The sequence below is a fragment of the Plectropomus leopardus genome, chromosome 16, assembly GCF_026936395.1.
Source record: "Plectropomus leopardus strain MGB_pleo_1.0 chromosome 16, ASM2693639v1, whole genome shotgun sequence".
NCBI classification, from domain to species: domain Eukaryota; kingdom Metazoa; phylum Chordata; class Actinopteri; order Perciformes; family Serranidae; genus Plectropomus; species Plectropomus leopardus.
Genome location: NC_142191.1, coordinates 6,497,517 through 6,521,483, shown reverse-complemented (window position 1 = coordinate 6,521,483; position 23,967 = coordinate 6,497,517). Strand labels below are relative to the sequence as shown.

At 39.4% G+C, this 23,967-nt stretch overlaps 1 protein-coding gene across 2 annotated transcripts in view; it reads left to right on the top strand.

The window, feature by feature from the left end:
• The window catches only part of LOC121955372 (MAM domain-containing glycosylphosphatidylinositol anchor protein 2), a 252,880-nt gene that overhangs the window by 199,357 nt on the left and 29,556 nt on the right, over positions 1-23,967 (top strand). For both annotated transcript variants that reach the window (XM_088089304.1, XM_088089303.1), the window contains exons 11-12: positions 4,848-4,996; positions 14,138-14,315. In XM_088089304.1, coding sequence (XP_087945430.1) covers positions 4,848-4,996; positions 14,138-14,315 — 327 coding nt within the window. The remainder of the gene's footprint in view (positions 1-4,847; positions 4,997-14,137; positions 14,316-23,967) is intronic.

Sequence of the window (23,967 nt, the reverse complement as noted above, 5' to 3'; positions counted from 1 at the left end):
TTCTGCCAGGCTGGCTTATGTAACGTTTACTGTACGGCGTGCTGTAAACACAGCTGGCGCTATACAGCAAAACACTGCCAAGTGGAGTGCAGATGGTAATTATCCTTGCATTTTTTTTTTGTAAAATATGTTTTTCTTGTTGTGTTTCATTGAGCTATGGAGGCAGATTGTTTAACGGCGTCTTGTGTTAGAAAACAGAGAGGTTCAACTTGCAGTAGACTCTTTTTAACATCCTAACCTTGTGAGATGGATTTCTTATCTCCACATAAAAAAAAACAAAACATTTAAAAATAAATTAGGGGAGTATTGCTTTGCTTTTGCATATTTTTTTCTCTCTCTGAATGATTTTATCTGGTTGATAAATGAGCTTCTCTGCCTCAGATTAGAATATTGTATTTTAAATAGCTTCATCCATGTAAAGGCCAAGTGATCTGCAGTAGGCTGCCCAAAGCATCATTAACCTGATTTATTTTCTGAAACGCAGAACAAAATGCCCTCAGTGCTGATTTTGACTTGTTATCACGGGCGATTATGAGAATTGATCAAACCAGTCAGAGCCCGAATAAAACTGCTAATCTTGTTTTTCTGCAATCTACAAAGGCACCTCACTGCTTTTGAGTCGTTTAAATTTGAATGATTTTATCGGAAGTGCAGTTTTACAACTTAATTGGGGAACAATGCAATCAAAGACGTTATGCGATAAAGCAACGTGTTATGAATATTTTTTTCTTCTACCTACTTGACTATTTGGCATCGTTTGCGCCGTATTGTTTCCATTGTCGTGGTAAAGAGTTCATTTCAAGATGCAGACTTTTGGCTTTTTACGTAACTTAAAGCTAATGGGGCATGATTATAAATCAGTAAACTGAGTTAACATCCATTCAGTTTCATTTGAATTCTGCCATTAAATTTAAAGCGATGCATCACACTTTTTCAACCAGCCTTGTATCTTTTTTTTTTTAAAGATAATTTTTATGGGCTTTTTGCCTTTATTGAAAGGACAGATTGAGCATGAAAAGGGGAAAGAGAGGGGACAACATGCAGCAAAAGGCCGGCTGGAATCGAACCCGCGGCCGCTGCGGTGAGAATGTAGCCTCTATACATGGAGCGCCAGCTCTGCCGACTGAGCTGTTGGGCGTCCCGAGCTATCTTAACAGTGAGAGTAACGTGTAAATTAACTTTGGTAAAGTTCCCTCATAAACGTCTTGGCCGTACCCAGATCTCCTCGCTCATGTCTTCAGCCCTGTATTCACCGTGTGATTTTGGGCTGTCCCAGATAAAAGATGACCTATGTGAAAGAAACGTGGCGATATCTTAGGCCGTGACTCAAGGATGGCTGTCGTCACAGTCTTGACAGCTTGAGATAAAACTCTGACAGTGTCAGAAATTTGGGATGATAACTGTGCGACTGCTGTTGCAACCTGTGTCTGCTAACCAACCAGTAAAAATGGACGCACTGATCAGCGTGACGATCCTAAATGCTAATAGATGCTTATAAATATTTTGAGCTCTTGTTGGCATGCATCGTTTTTCAACTTTTTTACTAATTTCTTGTGAATTTTTGGACCATCTCGTGTTAAGTTGCTTGTTGCCTTCTCCCCATGTTTTTCAAAGAGATTAAATCAATTTGGTCTCAAATATTTAATTGATATTATTTACAAGGACTACTCTTGGTTATCATTATAATAATGTCTCGAGAAAACATTTATTTTCACAATATTCAGATCCGGCTCAAGAGTAGGAGCCCCTAACCTACTGTGTAACTTTAAACAGGGAGAAGAAACCAGACAGATAACCCTTTAAACTTATGACCTTCACAAAGTCCTGAGTCACAGTTTATTTCCTCCCCTGAGTGTCAAACCAAGAATCAAATCACAGGAAACCACTTGTTCAAGGATCTTTTCACACCAAAGAGCCCACAGGAAGAGACCCAGGAGACCACTGAAGCTGTTTAGGAAAATAATAACATTATAATTCATCAATGACATAAACCATCTTGGCAGCTTTATGCAATTGCCTGACATACATCAACTTCTCGCTGCACCTGCACACGGGAACCTCAAATCCCAGTCCTGTTTTTGTTTGAGCTAACAATGGCCGCCCGGCCGTCTTCTCCACGGCTGTTACAAATCATCCGCCCTGGGTATTGTCATCCTTCAATAAACAAGCCCAAACTGCAGAGGGGCAAACACAACAAGGTGTCATTGAGGTGAATTACTATTCTTCGCCTGGAAGGTCATCCTGTGAGCTTGTTTCTAGATCTTGATTAAAACACAATGTTCTGCCAGCCTCCACTTCAGCTGTCAAAAATCAGCTCGCAGCCTGTGACAGGAAAGCTGAAAAATCTTGAAGGATTTATTCAGTCCGTGCTGCGATCGCTGTAGAGAAAAAGAAATCCTCACAGATTCCAACAAAGCAAACCGTGTTATTGAAGGAAAAGCTTTTTGAGGATCTCTATCTGGATCCGTCTGTGTGAAGTGATTTTTTATTTCTGCCGATATTTTAGCGCACAAGCTTCAAGCGCTCAGGTAGAATCTGCCACTGTACGGGACGGACACTTCAGGCCGTAGTTGCATTCATCAGACTCACTACAGTCTGGTACACGCTTTGATTCAGTGCCATGCTATGTCAAGTAACATAAGATGAAACTTTAATGATCCTTCAGGGAAAATTGGGTCACAGCAGCAACGTGGAATATCATATGGAGCGGATAAAAATAGAACAAACAGAACATAGTGGAGATAAGAGAAACTGTACATCTTTGTCATGGTAATTCAGCGCTCTTTTTTGGCTTTAAAGAAGTGTCGCTGTGTGAACAAAATGAAACATTTGCAAGTTTACATATACACTTGAGCATAAAAGAAAGCCTGCACAGTGTGCAAAAAAAAGAAAAAAAACAAAAACTGCAGCGGAGCTGAGCTTACCCACAGTGTTTACAAATGCAAGCAGAGAATAACAGTTATTATTTAGTCATTTTCAATGATTACTGTTTGGTCAGTGTGCTTTCTAGACTTTGGAATTTTTCTTTCAGAAACAGAAATGAAATAAAAGAGTTATTTGATTTCATTTCAAAATCCAAAATTGAAAATGAAAAACATAAGTTTTTAGTTTTGCGGGGTCCGAAATGGAATATACAGAATATAAATGACATTTAATTTGATTTTTCTCCTATTAAGAAATAATAAATAATAAAATACAGAGATTAAAAAACAGTCTTTTTTGTAATTTTTTGAAACTAAAAGTTGTGTTGGATATAAAAATAATAGATGAATAAATAAGTACAACTCCCTGATATGCAACAATCATGCAGAGATTTCATTAGTACAGACCTTGTTTTGACAAGTCAAAAATTATTACAGAATATTACCGGGCTAGTTATAACGGATTATAACAATTAGTTCAGTCACTTTTCCCTTCTCTCGCTAACAATTTTGGCACTTATGCATGGAACCTTCATTTGTTTTTATTGTTATTTTGTTGTGATGTTTTTTAATTCTTTTTTCTTTGTTGGTATTTTATTGATTGATTTTTTGATAGGAGAAAAAGACATTTAAATGGCATTTATAATTTCATTTATAAATTTATAAGAGAATTCAGATTTAATTCACTGGATAATAACAATACATCTCTAATCACAGGACCTTTCAAAATAAGAGCCAGTTTTTGCAATACATTGTAACTGACTTGCTTTAAAGATCTGCACTTTTTTTTTCTGAATTTGCCTTTCTACAGATGTGTCAGTGTCAATGTGTCCATTCGCCAAACACGTACACAAAGAAGTGCCGCAGGTACTGGAGACACTGGCGCTGCTGTCATGGGGTTTAAGTCTTCACAGCAGTGCCTTCAGTTTATCTCAGCAGAAACTGGTTTGTTTTGATTGTTTTCAGTCCTCCACTTAAAAGAGATTCCAGTCATTGCTGAGACAGTTTGACTTTAGTTGTTTATCTGAGTGTGTTTAAGATAATCAAGCTCTAAAGTGAAACCTTTTGGCCAAATAGTTTGAAGGACATGGTGCACTAGGGCATGTCCAGGTCCACTTTTGGTTGTTTAACAACACATAATGTGGGCACAAGGGGAAAAGTGGATGTATTCAGTTCTTTAAGCAGCAACGAAAAGTTTATGCACCCTCCCAGCGTTTGCTACTCTGGACTCAGTGTATCACGGTGCATTGAGATTTTTTATCAGTTTTAAGCCTTTAACTGTATCCTGTAATCTCTTGGGTGACTGTAAAACTTTGTAGGCTTTGTGATCGGCGTTCTCCTATTTACAAAGCTGTTCTTGTTCTACTTCCAGCATATTTATGTGTGTACATTAAGGGATTGAAAATGGCTATACTCTCTATTCAAAGATCTTGTTCTAATTGTCTTTATGGATGGTTCCTGTTGAGTTTGATAAAAGAGCCTTTGTGAATGCAGCTCCATATATGTGGAATTTTCTGCAAAAGGACTTAAAGCTGAACTCATTGGTTCCTCTCAGCCGTTTTAAAGCACTGTTCAGGATTTTTGTATGCCATCCTCTAGATGCCAGTGTCAGCGTGCATCTTAACTGTCTTTAAATTTTGGTTCACTTACAGCACATTTTGAGACACTTTTATCTTGTAGTAACGTGATTTTGATTTTGCTTTTTGTTTTTTACAGTATATCGCTTGTTTTGGAGTTGCATATTTGATTTTGTGTTTGTTTCTTTTTGTTAAATGTTTGTCTGTAACTTATGTTGCTGCCTGTCTTCGCCAGTACACTTAAGAAGAATTTTTTAATCTCAGGAGTTTTTTTCTGGTTAATTTAAGTTTAAATTAAAAAATAAAATAAAGTAAGGTTTTGAAGTGTCATTATCTGCTTTTCTTCCAGGCAAGGCCTACCCTCCAGAGTTTTACTACGACACCTACAGCCCTCTGTGGCAGAACAGACCCAGAGTCTACGGCTTCAAGCTCCAGTGGACACAGATGAACCCCAACGCCGTGGACCGCATTGTCGCCTACAGACTCGGCATCAGACAGGTAGGATGACTAAGAGTTTTTCTGAGTGCGATGTGTTCTCTTTTCGTCTATTTAACTTTATGTGCATTATTCAAATGCAGGTTGATTTGAAAAGTGTTATTCAGTCCCAGAGAAATTTGTTTTCGGGGAGCTTTTGTTACAGCCAGAACATGAGTTTTTACATAGAGAGTTGTCGGCTCCCTACAATAATCGCTGAGTCATCGGTATTGGTCAGCCTCTTTTTCAACCCGTCTTCGAAGAATTAGAGTTGTTTTGTGCCATGGGGCAATAAAAACATTACTTATTGCCAATTTAAGCATGCCATAGAAGTGTTTGCACAGCTTGCTTGTTGTATTCCATTTGACAGCGCCAAATCTCACGCCTCGATTCATTGACTGTCTTATCTGTAGTTTTTGTTTTTTTAAGTTTGTGAATGAGCCTCTGCGGGCCGGGGCGGGATGACTAAGAACCTGTCAGGGGCGGCCGTTTGAGCGAGTTCTGTGGTTTCCGCGAATTGCCTCTGTTTTTGCTCTCCATCAGACGCTCAGTCAGAGCAGTGGAAGGGAACCCCGCAGAGAGAAAGAGCAAGCAGAGCTCCTGTTTTCTCTGCTTCTCAAGTAAACTCCACAGATGACAGGCTGCGAGCATTGATGGATGGCACGGTTACATTTTCTCTCTTTGGCAATCAATGTGTACCTTCCTCTCCCTCTCCCCCTGTGGCAGAGTGGAGCACATTTTGTCTTTATAGTTTTTTTTTTTATTTGCAGCAGCAGGTGTGGCACCACCTTCAGTTTACATCAAGTCTGAAATCGTGAACCAGCTCCATTAACACCACAGATTTTCAGCTTCACATTGCCTTTTCATTGCAGCGTTGAGCCTCCATTAAGGAGCCTGTTTTTTAAAAAAGACAGAGCATATATCAAAGAAATGTAGCACATGCTGCAACGCTAAATCCATCTCAGTGCTGCTCAGAATTAGCGAGCGTACCCTGACAGTTGTGTTTGCAATGAATAATATAATTTCATGTTTGTTTCACACTACACCCTCAAGGAATCGAGGCTTGAAAACACATTCTAAACCAGTTATGTTTGTGTAGCGCAATGATTTTTCTGTCAACTATCTCAGTCGGTCTGTTTGGTAATAAATGATGTTGTGCTTGCAGAGCCCGTGTTTGCGCTTAGCAGGCGTTTGTCTGAAAACTTGCCAGGAATATATATTTGCTTTTTACTATTTTCAGCCAGTTCTGTGCACAATTGTTTTTATTTATTTTTTGGATATAATGTCTGAATTTGTTTTTTTTAATTCAAAGTTATTTGAAATATTAGTGAGTTCGCAGAGCATGATTTCTTTGAAGAAAAAATTAAACCATTTACCATTGCAAGAAACTGTGAAAAGTTAAAGTTGGATTTCTGATGTTCCTTGTGGGCCGAACGCTTCTGTCAGAAAGAAAACATATCCGAATCTGAGTAATATTTCATCAAGTTGCTTTATTCAAAGTCTTATTTAAAATTTGGCTAAAAATAAGCTGTTTCCCCAAACTAACTAGCATGCATGACAAAAATGAAAAACGTTTTTAACTCCAGGATTTCATCTTCAACCTTTCACTTAAAGACATCAAAGAGTATGTTTTTAGATCTAATAACTGGTTTACGGTGGAGGGAGGGTCATGCATTTCCTTCAAGTCACTCAGGGAGCCTCAAGGAAAAATATTTGTAGCTTCAGGGAAGGTAAAAAAAAAAAGAAACAAAGAAAGTCTCACCCCAGCCAACCCTTTCCTCTGAAAAATAAAGAACAGTCCCCAGGCAAAGGGGTCAAAGGAGTCCTTCCCTGCCAAATTTTGAGCAAACACTCAAACTTTCAAAATTAGTTACAAAAAAAACAAACTGGAAATGGTTTGGAGTTGGAAGTTTTAAATGTACATTGTTTTGGCTTTTATTTAAAACATGCTCATAAAATCCACAAAAAGTATGGTATGACTAATTTTCAAAAATCCTAAAAGTGGTGTTTATTTGTAAAGATTATCTTGCCGAGCAAAAAGTTTAACTTTCAAAAGTACTAGTTTGTTTTTCATGGATATTTTATTCTGAAATAATCGAATATCAATTTTTTTTTTTTTTTTAAAGGCTTCTTGAGGAGAGAAAAAGGGCGATGCTAACTTCCATGTCGCCCTGCAGAAAAACCTCATCCCTCAGATATTCTATATATACATCCGATCTTCCAAACCATTTATAGGACAAAAATTTCTGTAGCCCATTCTTGGACTGAAGAGATTTTTGACAAGACGTGTCCTCCTTTTCTTTTATTACAAAAGCGAACAAAACTACCCCAGTCTGTGTTAGCAGACAATCAGTGTTTGGGCAAATTAATTTCTTTCCACCTTCTTGGCTTGATATCTCGAGAGGCTGCATTTTGTGACCATTATTTCCTCCCTACGAGGCAAAACAGCCCATCTCCCATTGTCTTTGATAAAAGAGACTCTTTGCCGTGAGGACTTTTTCAGGGGACTTGCTATACAGTGTTCTCTCTGTGATTGATTGAGTCTCAGCTTTGAGTATTGATTTGGACTGATAATAAGATTTTCTTTCTAAATGCCTTTCGGTGAGGAGTCGTCAGAGCCGGGAAGAGGCAAAAGGAGTCAAGGCAGTGAGCGAGAGGAAATGAGAGAGAAGAGAGAAATGAGTAGGAGGAGAGGCTCTCTTTGTAAATAAATAAATGCGGCGATACCCCCCGACTGACTGTGAGAGAGTGGTGCAGTAAAGAAAGCTCCGGCACGTGGACGACATCACTTCGATCTATTTATAGATCCAGCCGCAGCTCCCCTGCCATTCCCTGAGAATTATCATCATTTTCTCTTTTGAATTAATACTCGGAGCCGGTGGACCTTATGCCTCTGTAATGGATTGCCTTCTGTTATTGTCCGGTGCTCTCGTGAGAAACAGTCTGGCTGAAGGGGAAATGGGAACGAGGCCGTAGCTGAAAGGCATGCACGGGCGCGAATCACAAAACACAAATCAATGCGCCTGTCAGGGAGGCAATGGAAAGGTGTGACATCTGGCCTTGTTTTGATACTGAAGCCGACTACTTCCAAACCTCCTCTGCTGTCCAGAACCTGATTGCCTGTCTCCAACACAGACATATAGACATAGACGCCGCATTGACTGTGTCAGTCCATTGCAGCGATACGTCAGCGGCGCCGCCATGTCAGAGAGGTCAGACCAGCCCGTTATCATGCTGCCGTTTCTCTGCATAAATATCCCTGCAGTGTTAATATATCTCACCCGACAGCAATGATTCGTTTTTATATAAATGGGTTCATGATCTACATGTAGCAGAAAAAAAGTTTTGTTTATGGTTTATTATAATGTGTGTATGTAGCCTCGAATCACTGCTGGATCCTCAGGAGAGTGGTGGGTGTTAGACTGAAGATGAGCAGCAGTGAAAGTTTCTATATTCTGTTATGATCAAGGAGTTAATAAACAGACAGCGTCAGCTAGCTGGTCTAAAACTTGTCTACTTCCAACTCAAATTAAATTCAGGGATGACAAGAAATTAACAAAAGAAGATAAGGCAAACCTATGCTTGACAAACGGGAGTTTTTACAGTTTTTACACACCTTATGATGATGAATTATCTTTCAACAGTAATTCACTTCATGTCAGTCTAACACACATTACTCTACTGAGTGTCCAGCAGCCGAAATATCCAGATTATATTAAAGTGGAGACAAACCGTTTTTGTCTACTACACATAGATCATAAATGCATTAATGTAAAAGCGACTCATTGCAATTGGTTAAAGAAAAATAAACTATAAATTTTCATTAAGACAAACTTTAGCGTCCCTGTTGTCTTGCCTCTCCAATATGGCGGCTCCACTGATGTATGATCCAGGGGCCAACAGCGCATCTATGTTTCTATATCTATGATCTCCAACCACAATACGAGAACTTATTTAACCTACATCTCACCGTTTTGTTTCTACTGTCTCTTCCTTTTATAATTAATTTGTCAAATCAGGCTGTGCAAAAAGATCTATAGGAGCCATATGTTTAACATGCAGGAAATCTACAGTAGATCAGCCCTTGTCTAACAATATGCCGTCACTTTGATTATCCCTGTTTCTTTTAGCTCCTTTGATCAATCCTGCTGTGTGTTTTTTTAAGTTGCCTTGAAAACCCTGTGAACTGCTGCCGCAATCAAATGAAATTAAATCAATACGGCACTCTGCCTCTGCGGGGAAAATTTGGAAAATGAAAGGTAATGGGATGTAAACAAAACCCTTAATTGAGCGCAGACGCAGGGATTCAGCAAACATTAATGGCAATCAAAACAAAGGTGCAAAGTCCATAACCCGATAAGCATGTGTATGATTCCAAATGTCTGAAAAGTTAAATGTTTTTCTCAATCAACATCTCAAGTTTGATTTGATTTGCACATTTAATACAATTCCTTTTTTGATATGGAAAAAATTGAATTATTTGCCTCCATTTGTTGTTGTTGTTTGGGGGTTTGAGGCGGTGTTTGCCAAGACTATTATTTAAGGCCTCCATCTGCCTGGAGCTTTGGGACTCACACAGTCACACCAGCCCCCTATTATAATTTTTCCCAATTAAATGTTTTTAAATCTGACAGAGACCTCCAGTACTGATAAACCGACACATATATAAATACTTTTATTTATGCTTGCAGCATTACACAGCCACTTAAACAAAGCAAAAGCAAGCAATGCTATGTGGGGATTTGGAAACTATAATGAGGTAAGATACAAACCTGAAGACATTTTCAGAGTAAATTGACAGGGTGCTCCCATTACAATCTGGCATCAAATCCATTTGAAATGAAATATTTATGTTTAGCTCTTACCTACAAAGTTGCTTCCTATTAGACTTAAGTAAAAGGACATTTTGTTTAATTTTGTAAAGTATCAAAACTCAAATGAATCAGATCTAAAATAAAAATATAGTTCCACAGGGTGCTTGTTTCATCAGAGTTTTATCAGGCCTTTCATATAGGTCTGATATTTAGGTTTTTAGCTACAAGCTTATTATTGTTATTATTATTATTATTATTATTAACCATTCAGACATCTGCAGTTAAAATAGATTTGGTGGACTGCTCTTTGAAGAAGAACAAAGAAGTAAATCCAAATATAGGAAAAAGCCAAAAATAAATCTTTAACAGACAAACTATATCTTTTCTAAACCTAACCACATAGTTGAAATCTAACAAAAGTAAAAGCAAAACCTAACACCCTGTGCCTGTTTCACATCATTGGTTATGCAAATGGCCATTCAGTGGTCTGATAATGGCCTTTGAGCCTGATAGTAGCTGTGGCAGGTCCCTTGCAACCCACATGAGGCTATAAACATCGAATAACAGCCATTTAATGGTCTGATAACATCAAAATCGGGTGTGTTTCAGTTAATGAATGAGCCTTTGAGTGAAACATGAATGATGCAGCTGACAACCATCAGCTAATGTAAGAGAATGCAACTTCAGTGCTCTACCTGAACTAACGCTATGCCTTATGAGTGGGAATTCATTAAAAATTTAAGTTCATTTAGAAAGCATGAAAATTTGATTAAATGTGAGATTGAGGTTTTCACAGCTTTCTTCTGGTCATAAAAACTAAGAAAATAAAGAATATAAACATTTTATGTTTGTTGTGGCTGATTTTAGAGGAGATACCCACTGTCAGAGATGTTGTTCAAGATTCTTTGATTTAAAGAAGTGGACTAAACTGGAAAAATACGGAATGCTTTGGCCAGTCTCATGTTACTGTACCCACTTCCCTCTCCCTGGCATATACACCTTCATTAAACACAACCACTCTTCAGCTTGGTAAAATGGTCCAGGCTGTACTTTTGCATGCTCAGAGCAGATTTGATGAAATCAATGGATGAGAGGAGCAGCTGCTGCAGTGGCGAGTGAAAGCAAACTTTAAGACCCAGCACAATGTACAGTTAAGTTCCACTTTCCCTGTGTCTGGCATTCAACTTCTCCATCTGTGCCCAGAGTACGCTCTGCACCCCAAGAGTGTGGTGGGTAGAATAACCAAATGGCATATATATCCAGCAGTGCTCCTAATAAATAGTTCAGCTCAAAAGATAGGAAAAATCAGTATGCGGCAGCAGATGTTTTCATCGTGGTGGGTCGCAGCAAATAAATGAATATATGTGGAACCCTGCATATGCATTAGCACTACCACTGACATACATTAAAACACAGAGCTGCGTATCGTTGTGGATGCAGAAAAGTAGCCTCTCCCTTTGGCATCTGCAAACCCCTCACCAGACAGACCAGACTCAGACTGCCACATATGCACAAACCAGGATGATATGTAATTTTTAATAAAACTTTGTCTCTAGTAAAAGTAAATTAACTTTTTTTGTCACTATTTGTATAGAGGGGTTGTTTTCACTCTGATTGAAATATCAGTTGTGCTTGAAATGATACACACTCCCTTTAGAAATGGTTCAAACACACACAGAGATGTAAAGGCCAACACTGTGTAATTTATGGCAATTAGGTGCCTTTTGTACTTAGGGGAAAGCTAAAATTTTCGAAGGATAGGTAGGGACAAGTGCTCCGTCTGCAATTACCAGTGGCAGACAAAACACTCTATTTACCTGCAAACTAATGGTGGTGAAAACTTGCACCCCATAATTGTGGATCATCCTGGCTCCAAGTAATTACTTAATTGGTATTGTTCTCACACACACATACACACTCACATACACACAGTGACTCTGCTCCCCTGCTATCACACCTTCATTCACTCTATCTCTGTCTCTCTCTGCTACTAACACACTTTGTCTTTTCCTTTGACTGAGAAGGGCATGTAAAGTCACTAATTGTGATGCAGAAGCTGTAACTTGTCTTTGTGCCGCTCTTCCCCTCAAACTGATTCTCAAGGATAAAATGTACCCTACTTCTCTTCTCTTTGCCCCCCAGCAAATGCAGCAACAAAACCTCGTTTTGTTTCTTTGAATTTCCGACGGGCTGCATTGTATCACAAGACATGAAAAGCGCCGGCTAATTTTTTGTGTGATACCTGAGCTTAGTCACCTAAAGACAGACTCGCTTGTGTGCTCCACATTGTGCAAAGACGAGATATAAAATTCCTGTCAGTTCAAGGTCCCCTGTATAAAGGGGTAGCAAAACATTGTAGAGTGTGATTAAAGGCAAACTTTTAAAGAATGAGGCAATCATGTACAGAGCACAAAGGTGTTGTCCTTACTGTACTTGCCTGTATAATGCAGACAGAGGCATGTCTTTTAATGGGAAAAAAGAGTCCCTCCACAAATATGAGAATATTCCTGCTGCCTGTTAATAGCAGTCTTTGAATTCAGAGGCCTGCAGCTGCTTTGAAAGTAAACGTGGCTAATGAGCAGCTATCTGTCAACAGCTTACAGAGGAAAATATCTTGTTGTGTAGCATTTAATGTTGGCTGATCATACAAATGCCCATAGACAGGGTTAATTGGCACATGAGAGAGAACATCCTATACTGATTGTGAGGGGAATAAGTATTTTCTGTGGTCGTGTATGCAAAATGTTCCCAGGAGCAAACTCTTCAGAAGAAAGTCTTTTGCATGCTCCTCTTATGTTATGGTTTATGGTATTACATTTAAAAATATGAAACAAATTGACAACAGCCGCTATAAATTGTGGTGGTTTAATTTTTTATCGGCTTGCAAAGGTAAACTATTCCTAAAAGAGCAGACACACATGTTGGTGGGCATGAGTCTGTCTAACTCTACAAAAGCCTTTAAGATACTTAGAAATTTACCTTACTGAGTTGAAGTTATACAATTTTATCATTCAAGGATGACCAAAGCAGCTGTTAAGTGCTGTTTGCAATGCCCAACACTGACTAACTTGTGCTGAGAGATCTGTTATTTACTTGAGGCAATTCCTGGACCTTCGAACCATGAACAGAGTAACTTATTAGAGCAACTCAAAACTAAAGAATTAGCCCAGAGTCTTAGACTTAATTTAATTATATTAGCCTTTCTAACCAAAAACTTCGTTCTGTTGTCTCTAATAGAGGGTTTGGCAGATTAAAACAAGCTATCTTGGATAATACTGGTCACATTTTAATTTAATCCAAATAAAAGAGACAGCTTTTTGTTTGTAAATTCATTCTAAATCTTTCTGATTTCTTAATTTAATATTGTCTTGAATGTGACCTCATGCCTATGCAAAACCCATGAAGCCATTTGCATATAATAAAAACAGTAGGGGCCCAAAAACAGTTCCCTGTGGAACTCCACATCATATTATTTTACTCAAAATCTATGGTTAAAACATAAATTAAGCTATTTGGATTCTGAAAGATACAAAACCATTACTGATAGCCTCTTAAAGATACTTTTGGTAACTTTTGTAAAGATAATTTTTTGTCATATTTGCTAAAAAAGTTTGCATTGGTGGTGCTTAGTTTTCAGCTCAACTGTTTCCAACAATAAGGCAGGTGAATCACAAAGTAAATATTGTCTTTAACGCGTCTTAATTCCTATGCTAAACCCATAAGCCATTCACATATAATAAAAACAATAGGGGCCCCAAAACACCTCCCTGTGGGACTCCACATTTTTTGTTGACTGAACCTAATTTTTCTGAAATCTATGGGTAAAATATGAATCAAACATATTGGATGATACAAGCTCCTTGCTGACAGCTTCATGAAGATAATGTAAAAAATACATATACATATAAAAATACATATATATATTTTTAAATTTTTAAAAAACTTTTTGTCATATTTGCTCAGAAAGTTTGCGTCAGCCTTGGGGTTGTGCTAAGTTTTCAGCTTGGTGGTTTCAAACAAAATGGGGGACAAGTTAGAAATGTTCTTATTTCACAGGGAAACAGTACACTGAAATATGTTTCTGCAAACATTTCAGGCGAGAAATAGGCCATGCAGTTACAGAATCTTGATTCATATCTGATCCGCGCTGCCTAGTGTGACAGTTTGACTGCAGCTCACAAGCAGTGATTGACATTTGACAGCCACGTTAGAGTCTTCTTGGCTCTGATAGGTGTTTTTTGTTCAAATGCAGCCATTATGTTTGAAATGTCAGTGTGTTTGTACATGTAAGTACAAAACTTCTGACTGTCTAGTGATTTTTAATTTTCTTGTGGTTTTTCTTCCCATCCAGATGGGGTTGCAGCGCTGGTGGGAGCAGGAGATCCCTGTGGACGGAGCAATCAACAAAGGAGAGCTCATGACACACAACCTGACTGAGCTCATAAAGCCTGAATCCTATGAAGTGCGCCTCACCCCCATCACACGTTTTGGAGAGGGTGACTCCACTATCCGGATTGTCACGTACAGCGGTGAGTGCAGTTCACTTACTCTGTAAAGGACGTCTTTTTTGGGAACAGTAATCAGTCTACTCGTCCTGCTGTACTTTAATGTTTCTGTGTTTGGAGAATAGACAGAAAAACATGGTAGGGGAGACACGGGAGAGCCAGACTCACTTTAATCTGCTGCTTTCACATGTGGTTGCACAGGTGGAGGAATTACAGCTACAGCTGGTAATGTTATCCTTCAGCTAACTCACAAATACCTTCAAATTATCACCAGCTCGAGCTTGTGCTGCCGCATAATGACACATGTTCATCAACACTGATCAAAAGTTCACTCTGGTATCGACAGTCATTACGCTGATCACGGTGATGATGTATTTTGTATGATTTGTGCGAGGAAGGACCAGTAAAAAGTGAACTCATTAAATTGATTTGAATCTAACACATTCAGTCATCAGAAGGCAGCTTCAAATCAGCTTGCTTTGCTTCTTTGCCACTTTGAGTAAATGCTGATCAACTGACTAAGCATCTCATCCATGACCTTTATTGCCTGAGTCAGGTCTATTCTGGACTCTGACACAGGCTGACCTGTTGCCTCTGTGCACAAGAGATCAACATGACATCAAAGCATTAGATGACTCGAACACGTAGCTCAGGTCACAAACAGAGCTGGTAAAAGACTGCTTATTATTTGCTTTATTTAGTTTCCCCCAAAACAATGTATAATTTGTTTGTAGTTTCATTTTGTTATTGAACCAGAAGTTGAAATTTGTTTGCCGTTACACAGGAAATAGCTTTTTAATGCCTCCACACCAGTAATAACTGAGCCAGAGGCAGTATTTTTTCAGGTTGTCCATCTGTTCGATCATCCGAATGTACATCTCATTCTCCTGAAAATTATATCTCAAGAAGGTCTTCAGTAAAAACACTTTCCCAGCCATTGTTCAGTGCCTCACGTCAGGAACAAAAAGGGAAACATTTTGTTGGATACTGAGTTGGTGACACTAATCTTGCGTGCCCATCTTGCTGATTGTATAGATCTTCTGTCCTGCTGGGAGGAAGATGTGTGTGAAGCATTCACATTTCAGTATTTGTTGTTATTCTTTATAGCAACATCAATATTTGAAGCATTGTCAACTAGAGGTGGGGGGGGGTCAATACAGCATAGTATTGTGGTATTTTGCACAGCAATATTGTACTGATAAACGGACACCAAGTATCAGTGTTTTTAGTCTATAAATTATTAACAGTTAAACAAAAAACCTAACACTTTTGGTAGCCTGCTAAATAATACAATCAAGTGCTTTTTAAGCCCACTAGATAAAATTTTGCCAAAGTTTTCCTTTGAGAATGTCATTCGCAGGTGAAAAAGAAACAGTTAAACAAATTTTAATATATGTTATTGCAATACTCAGTATATCGCAAAAGGTTTGAAATGACTTAACTATCACTGTATCATACCATGGGGCCTCTGGTGACTCCTATTTTCAACTGTCATGGCTTCATAAGCGTCTTGAACAGACGTGGATGTATCTGTAACTGCAGCTTGACTGGTTTGTGGAAGCATACAACCACGAGGCGGTATTTGTAGTTTTCCTTTTACATCGGAAAATATTCTGAAAGGTTCTTGGCCCTACCTGCCTCACGTGGCCCCCCAGGACCAGACAGAACAATAACATGTTTACTGCTGTCATACTGTTTAAATTGGTTGATAGATGTTTGAAATCAGGACTATAGTAATAGACTAGCAGCCAAGAGGACATCATGAAGATTACGTGTATTGTGTTGAAAATGGAGGCTCATTCTTCAGCCTGTTGGACGACACACTGTGTGAAATACAAACACTGCATTAGTATCCACAGTGGGCTCAGCAGTGCCAGTGAACAGATGCGCAGGTACTTGAGACGTGCGTTTTCAGAAACAAACTGGCTGACTGTTTTCTGTCTATCACTGACAGCTTCAGTCTTCCTGAGCTGAGCTGCTGCAGTTGTGAATTATTCAGTTTCACTGCAGCTCATCACGGATGGTGGAAAAGAGAATCAGGAAAGAGAGGAAGAGAGAGACAGATAAACTTTCTCTGCTGTTATTTTTCGTGTTAACTTGTGATATTGTGCGGTCCCCGCAAAACCTTGAATTGAATTCAGCTGAATTTAATCAAATAGAATCCAATCAAAGTCAAGAGAATTGAGGCTAATTAAGACAGAGAGGCGCAGAAGGAGAGACGGAGGCAGCCAAGTTGGGACTGAGCAAAAAAAAAAAAGAAGATACAGAGGCACAAAGTAAAAAAAAAAAGGAGAAGAAGAAGACAGCCAATGCTGATGTGCGAATCGCCTGCCCAACAAGAGACTGGACTAATTATCACTCTAGGGCTGCTCTGTTCTCCCACGCACAGCATAGCGCCACTGTAGCAGCCCCATGCAGGTCTGAGCAGAATCCACTCGGCTCTCAGAACGTGTCCCGCAAGACACCCCGGCTGACTTGTGAAACGTGGTCCAGCGTCAGCTCCATTATCACTTTCTATTCACTCTCACTGGGGAGCAGGGACCTTTGGGGTGACGGTGTTGGTTTTATAGGTTTATGGTGAACTGCAATAAATATTAAATATGTTGGATGCGGTTTTGATTAATCAGTGTGTTGGATCTGGGTCTCACTCTATCTCTGATTATATCAGTGAATCTGCTATGTTATGGAATAAATCTGCTTATACCTGGACGTAGACCAGAGACACCAGAGATTTTTTTATTAAGTCCCCTAGAGTTAGCACTTTCTTGACTGACAGCCAAGCTTCTGTGTCAGTCAGAGATACTTGCATCAAAGAAATGAATATTAAGGGTGTCAGTGGTTAACTGTTAATAGAGAGCCCCAGTAATGAGTCCTAAAACCTGGATGTCTGAGAGGATTTCAGTACCTCCAGTCCCTCGTCTCAAAGTCAATAGGTTTTTTTCAATAGGGTTTTGGTAAGAAGCCTTAAATAAGGTCTGTGGTTAACACAAACTAAAGAAATAACCCACTCACAAACTTTGAAGCTTTTATGTGTCTTAAAAAAAAACAGTTGCTAACAAGTGGCTAAATGAGACTTCAACACGTTATCACACCAAACTGCGCTAAACACGGCTTTATCACCTTGTAACAGTGGCCACACAACCGTAGTGTAGTTTGTTTTAGCCTAGCAATAACTTTTTACTCCTGTCAATGATCTTTAGGCTTCAAAAATCATAAAAGTTGTGTTGATTTGTGGAGAATAATATAGAAAATGTGTAAGTATCATAGTTTGTTCGCCACAGACCTTTCTGTTATTATCTGCAGTAATCCAAAATCCATTGGAAGAATCCAGTAGGCTTTTTGACGAGGTAACCAGGGTGACATTAGCTTCCAGGTTGACCTACAGAAAAACGTCATCGGGCACTCTATCGGTTAACCACTGAGAATGTTTTTGACCAGTTATTATGTCTGTCTTTGGTAATTTCAACACACTTTCTGCAAACGGCTTCACTAGCCAGCAGTATGAGGTAAAACAATAAAAGGTGCTAAACGAAGCTCAGGGTGGAATTATTTTTTCCAATAGACTTTATTGCTCTTCTTCAGAAAAGCAATGAACATTAAATTTCAGTTAAATCCACAATGCCCAAAAGTTATGTTGAAATGAGTGCACTCTCATAGACACAAAGAGCCTTAACAATGCTCAGTCTTTTTCATTCAACTGTCTTCAGTATCCTGATGCATTTTGGTATAACAATGCTGTCATTTTTAGAATGTGCATTAAGGACAAGGGCTTGTCTGAGGTTTTGCATGATGTTTACATGCTCATATATGGAAAAAAAATAGTACCGCTCTGCACATCTGCAAACTGGTACTTAAGCGTGTACAAAATATTGTTTTATAGTTCGCCTTACAACTGGGGCATGTGTTTATCTGGAGAAATGCAGTGCCTTTGAATCTTTAATGTTGAATCTGACACAAAAATTGACACACTGTTGTGCATCTGAATTTATTCATTACCCGTTCGTGATGGTTTTCATTGCCGCTGCTTCACAGCAAGAAGGTTGCGAAGGTGAATTCACCTTTAGCCCCAGTTCTTACACTGCGGAGTTTGCACATTTTCACTCTGTTTGCTTTGATTTTCTCCAGCAAACCAAAAAGACAGGTTAGGAGGCTCCAAATCCCCCTCAGGTGTCAGTGTGATTGTATTTATCTCTCTGCGTTTGTCAATCCACGTGTTTTTGTATGTGCACCGTGCGTTGGCGAACACGGTGCTTCCTGCCTTTCACTACAGCATGTCCTCTCTCGCTCCCCGTGACCCTGAAAATGAGTGTGTGCGTGTACAGAAAGCAAAGAATTATGATCGCCGGTTTGTTAGCTGTTAAGATAAACATTGCCGTCCTAGTTTTAACATATGGCCTCTAAAATCAAAGTACGAGTGGGTTTGCTCGTCATTGCCCAATAGACCAAGTGATCATTCTGATGCACATAAAGCCGATGGTAGCAGCTTTTCTGTGAGTTGGCAAGAAAACACAAAAGTGGTTATAGTGTCCCCAGCTGTAGGATGAAGGATGGTTGTGTCACCAAGCTCCAAAGACGCTCTTTTAAATTTTGCTGCAGTGACAAACTCGGCATCTGTTTGGTGTTCCTCGCTCTCTCTTTCTCTCTCTCTCTCTCTGGTTTCCTCCAAGGCGCAGGATTTAATGTTTAAGCCTCCTGTCAACCCTCACAGTGGCTCGGTAAAACATGGCTCCCGTTTCCTAATTTTCCATTTTTATGCAGCTCGTGGTGACATATACAGTCAGATGGCTGTCCTAAAGTCAAACCCCACTAAATCTTACAGTAAATACAGTCCTCTTCTGCTTCTGATGATTTCTATTGCCCGCCATAGCTGAGGATTTTGGGTATTATTAATCGTGCAGTGTTTGTTCAGTGTAACTTCTGTCTGAGCTTTTGTTCAGTCAGCGCTGTTTACCTGAGAACTCAGTGCAGCACAGTTTTTAAAGTTTTATATTTTAACATTTTTTCTGTTTTCTTTAAATACTTTGCCCTCAAGCTTGCAGCCTAGGGTTTCCGAGGGTGGCTAATATTTCCCTAAAATATTCCGTTTTTGCAGAGTGTTTTTGCTTTCAGAATATTCATGACAATATGATAAAATACTGAAATATATTTATTAATTCCACCGACATAGAAGCACTTGTGAAGGCGTATTAGCCTGAAACAGATAGTGCAGCTGCTGTCTTTATCACTGTATTTTTTTGTACATGTTCAGAAGTACTGTCTTTAAAGAACATTTTAATTTAAAGGAGCAGTGTGTGGGATTTAGTGCAGATTTATTGAAGATTGCAACCAGCTAAATCTTCTTCCATGTGCCACACATGAAAAATCAGGTGGGATTTATTCAGTGTTCATTGTTCAGGAGGTTTTTAGCGAGAGCCAAATTATTCACAGCAATCTCTTCCGCTCCGTAACAAATGGACCAGATGAATAAAGCCAGTAAAAATACAGAATAAAGCAGTTTAAGATTAAAAATGAGTGTTTCCACAATGTTGTTCAGCTTGTAGAAGTTGGGCTACTAGCCCAGCACCTGCTAATGGGTGCTCACCGTTTTTTTTCTGATAACTTCAGGTATACAGGAGTTATTTCTGAGGGGCTGAATTATTTCATATGTGGTAAAAAAGATTTTTAAAAATCCCACTAAATATAGCATTATGACATTAAAAAAGAAAAAATCAGTGTTTCTTTCAAAAACAACAAAAAAAGAGGTAAAAACTTGTCCTGCAAATTGCAAGAAATTGTTAATAAGAATAATTTTTCAGAGAACTATATATTTATAATAATCATAATTATATATGTTATATATTTTTTTTATTTGTTTTTGTTTTTGTTTGGGTTTTTTTTGCTTTGTTGGGTTTTTTATTTTTTATTTGGGTTTTTTTTGGGGGGGGGGTTGCTAATTATGGGGGGTAATTTTCTTGTACTTTTAACTTTTCTTTTTAATATTTAGGTTTTTCTTCCTAAAGTAACAGTTAAAATTTTGGTAAATTCCGTAGATGAGATGATTTGAACCACTCTCATGTCTGTCTATTCAAAATAAGGTTGCGGCATTAACACAATGGAGGAAACCACTAGCTTCAGGGAGTGTTTTCCTGGAGTCGTTGTGTGTTTGCAGCTGTAAGCAGTCAAGACATTTTGCATGAACATTTTGCAGTATCAATAGTATTATGATCACTGTGTTCAAAGCCTCTAGACTCATGACAGAAACTGTAATTTCACCTCACAGCACACAGGAGTTGCTCGTCTGCTGCTGCCTCAACCATTTGTTTTGTACGTGCTATTGTGTGACTTTTAGTACTGAACTAATGTGGAGCTGAACGGCTCAGGAAAATAGCACTTTGACACTGAAACACAAGTGCATCAACCAAAATTTGAATACATATAAAAATAATCATACGTTGAATTGAAATAAATGCATAAGGAACACTATTTCCTGTATATTTGCATTAGCAGTGCATTAGCTGCTTTTTGCTAATTTGCTCGGAGCACTTTGCTGCTCTCTTTATTTTTTTCTTTTCAATACTCGACTTTCTATTTAAACCACAGAAAAGGCTAATTCATGTGGAAGTCCATTACGGATTCACTTGATTGCATCAATGTGTCAGACACCCACTGATGCAAGAGCGGGATAACACACAGGAAATGGGTGGACATGGGCTGGCTGTGTTTGGGTGTGCCGTTGGTCTGTATGTGTTACTGCAGGACCGGTGCAGAGCGGTTACATCCTCTGTTAGGGAGCCACAGTTTGACTGAAGGAAACAATAGTGTGATGTCGCTGGTGTTATTTCTGTCTTGGAGACGTGAAGGGGAAGATTGCTGAATTACATTTGCCCACGCTGTTATTATTCCATCTGATGGCTGGAGCTGTGAAGCCGTCACAGCGTCTTCTCAGAACGCCATGGCACCCACCCAGACCCCCTAAACATGATGGATGGGAGTCTCGGAGAGTGTGAATTATATGAGGTCAGTGAGAAAAAAAAAAAAAGACGAAGCTGTGCTGCTGTTATGTATGAGGACACTTGGCTGCAGCCACAGAATTGTCTGCTGCTTTGTAATACAGCCGCAGGCCGGTGGGCAGGAAATCCAGCCAAGATGAAGTCAGTGTTTGTATCCAGAACGGCCTCTACGGACCGCTGTCCTCTGGCGGTCGATGAGCTCACTTTGTGTTTCAATCAAAATTAGGCAATTTGGAAGGAAGGCAGTCATGCGTCAAGCAACAGTTTGTTTTGTCCTTTGAGTTGGAAAAGCAGAAACCAGACATGCTGCACCTGATGCCTGGGTTAAGGACATGACCTGTTGTTTGGGTTGAACCGGTACCTTTTTCTTTTTTTGGTACATTCTCTGTAATAACAAAAATTAAATTTTTGAGAAAGCTGCAGGGTTGACGTAGGAGACTAAAAGCAATTGTGCTCCTCTGCGCTTTTTTTCTCGCACAAGGAGCTGATCTTCTGCCGCTGTCTGACTATGTGCTTGTGAGTATGTGTGTGTGTGAGAGTGTGTGTGTGTGTGTGTGTGTTTGCTTTACCAGCAGTAATATGAGGCTATTACTAAAAAAAATATAGAAAAGAAAATAGACCAGACAGCAAAACTATTACGGCAGATCCATACACTGTAAAATAATGGCATTGCAGCCATGATGTCACCTGTTGGTTTGTGGACTCTTGTTTTGAGGTTTCAAAATTCAACATCTGGGCCGTCCTTATCATTTATTGTTTTTTTGGAGCTATACAGCCTGTCACTTTAAGTAACCCACTCTTGATTATGCGTAACTTTAAGCCACAATCAAGTAAATGGGTGAATTGCATAAAAATTAAAGTGCTAATGAATGTTGAAATTAGCTATGAAAACCAAAACTGTTTTTGTACCAGGCTGTAAATGTCTACTTCTGCTATAAAGCTGGGCTTTTTAAGAAGGGGGTCTATGGGGATTCACTTGCTTCTGGAGCGGGCCCCAAGTGGCCATTCAAAGATCTGCAATTTTTGGCACATCCGTGTTGGCTTCATTTTTCAGTCCCGGAGGTTGCCACTTGGGCAGATGGGTGCTGCAGGGAGAGTTTTGACTCAATGGGAAGCTGACAGAGCAGCTGTGGCGCTCCATGACCAGCTTCCCATCTTCAGGGAGCTTCCACCTCCTGTCTGAAGTTGAACCAGGCAGCTCTGCAGAGCTTCATTGCCGGCTTCGGAGCGCTGTGGCTTCCAGGCTTTGCGGCACTTTCGTCTCTTGTCTTATCCCAGTGCTCTCACCCAAATGCGCTCTAGGTACCAAAATTTGGCACAGATAGATTTAACATGAATCAGTACTCAGTAGTACTGACATAATTCGGTCAGTACCCTTAAAGGACTTAAAGGACTTTTTTCATACCCGTCTGAAATGTCCCAGGTTATACAGTATATGACAATATTTGTGTGTGGCGCTGCCTATCCACAACCTGCCGCAAACTTTCCACAACTGTCTTGGTAGTCATCTGGTTAGTGACTCCACTGTCGAACAGCTCTGATTTGGTTGAAATAAACCCTTAATTCACTAAGATAGATGTGAAAATATGCTTTTTTTTTAGTTCTAGTGTGCGTCAGCTATACCAAACTGCCACGGCTGCTTGACAAGGACTCATGCACAAACATTAGCTTTTTATGAATATCCCATCATAAGAGACTCTCACTCCATCCTTTTTTGTTCTAAAAATGTTGGCATGCAACCTTGTTCTGGAGACAATAAACGAGGTGCGGTGATAACTCTGTATCACCAGTAAAAAAGAAAATACAGCAAAAGCTTGACAGAGCAATCATGACAACAGCACAGCCTACATTCAACTGTGCTGTCTGCAGAGGAAACGCTGAACAGATCTGGGGCGTGGCTACATCCCTGTACGGGTTACTTTCGGTTCCAAAAGGTACTTAAGCGAAAGTTTTGGTGGAAAGCTTTGTGTTCTACTGGTAGAGACTGACCTCTGGTGGTGTGTGGTGTGCACTGCATACAATACATCCTCAATACAGCATCTCTGTTAGAGCACAAAGGAGAGCGTCTGTATTTTGGTTTTATTGAAAATCATACTGCCTGGATTTCTAAATACCCTTGTATACATTAATAGTGTGATACCGCCCCAAGCTTATACCAGACCCTACCTGTCATAGCAGACGTTTTCAAAGAGCTGCATTGAAAACTGACTCCACTTCACACCATGATCACTGGGACTGTTTATCTTGAGAAACATCAAAATTACATTTCATCCTCGATCATTATTGGAGTTTTTTGTAGCCGGAAGGGAAAGTCGAGTGCTGCAGCATTCAAAAAAGAACTAAGAGATAGTTTTTTAAAGCCTTTGCAGCTTGCTCGAGGGCCTTTCACACCTTTGCTTTAGTGCATTTTGAGCGTTTGAGGTCCACCCAGGAGCCACAGAAGGATTTTGAAGACGAGGCTGCAAAATTTTGGCAAGATTGCTTTGTTTTAAATGGTTGAGATGTTGATCTGAATTTATTTTTTTTGTTGTTTTTTTTGTTTCCACATATCAAATCAGGTCATCAAAATTGTAAATTATATGTTTGTGTGTTTAAGAGTGTGTGTGCATACACGGCGGTAGTCAAGTAGCCTCTGGGCGTGCTCTGTGCTTAGCTTGATTTCCTCAGTGGGGGTAGAGACATTGCTC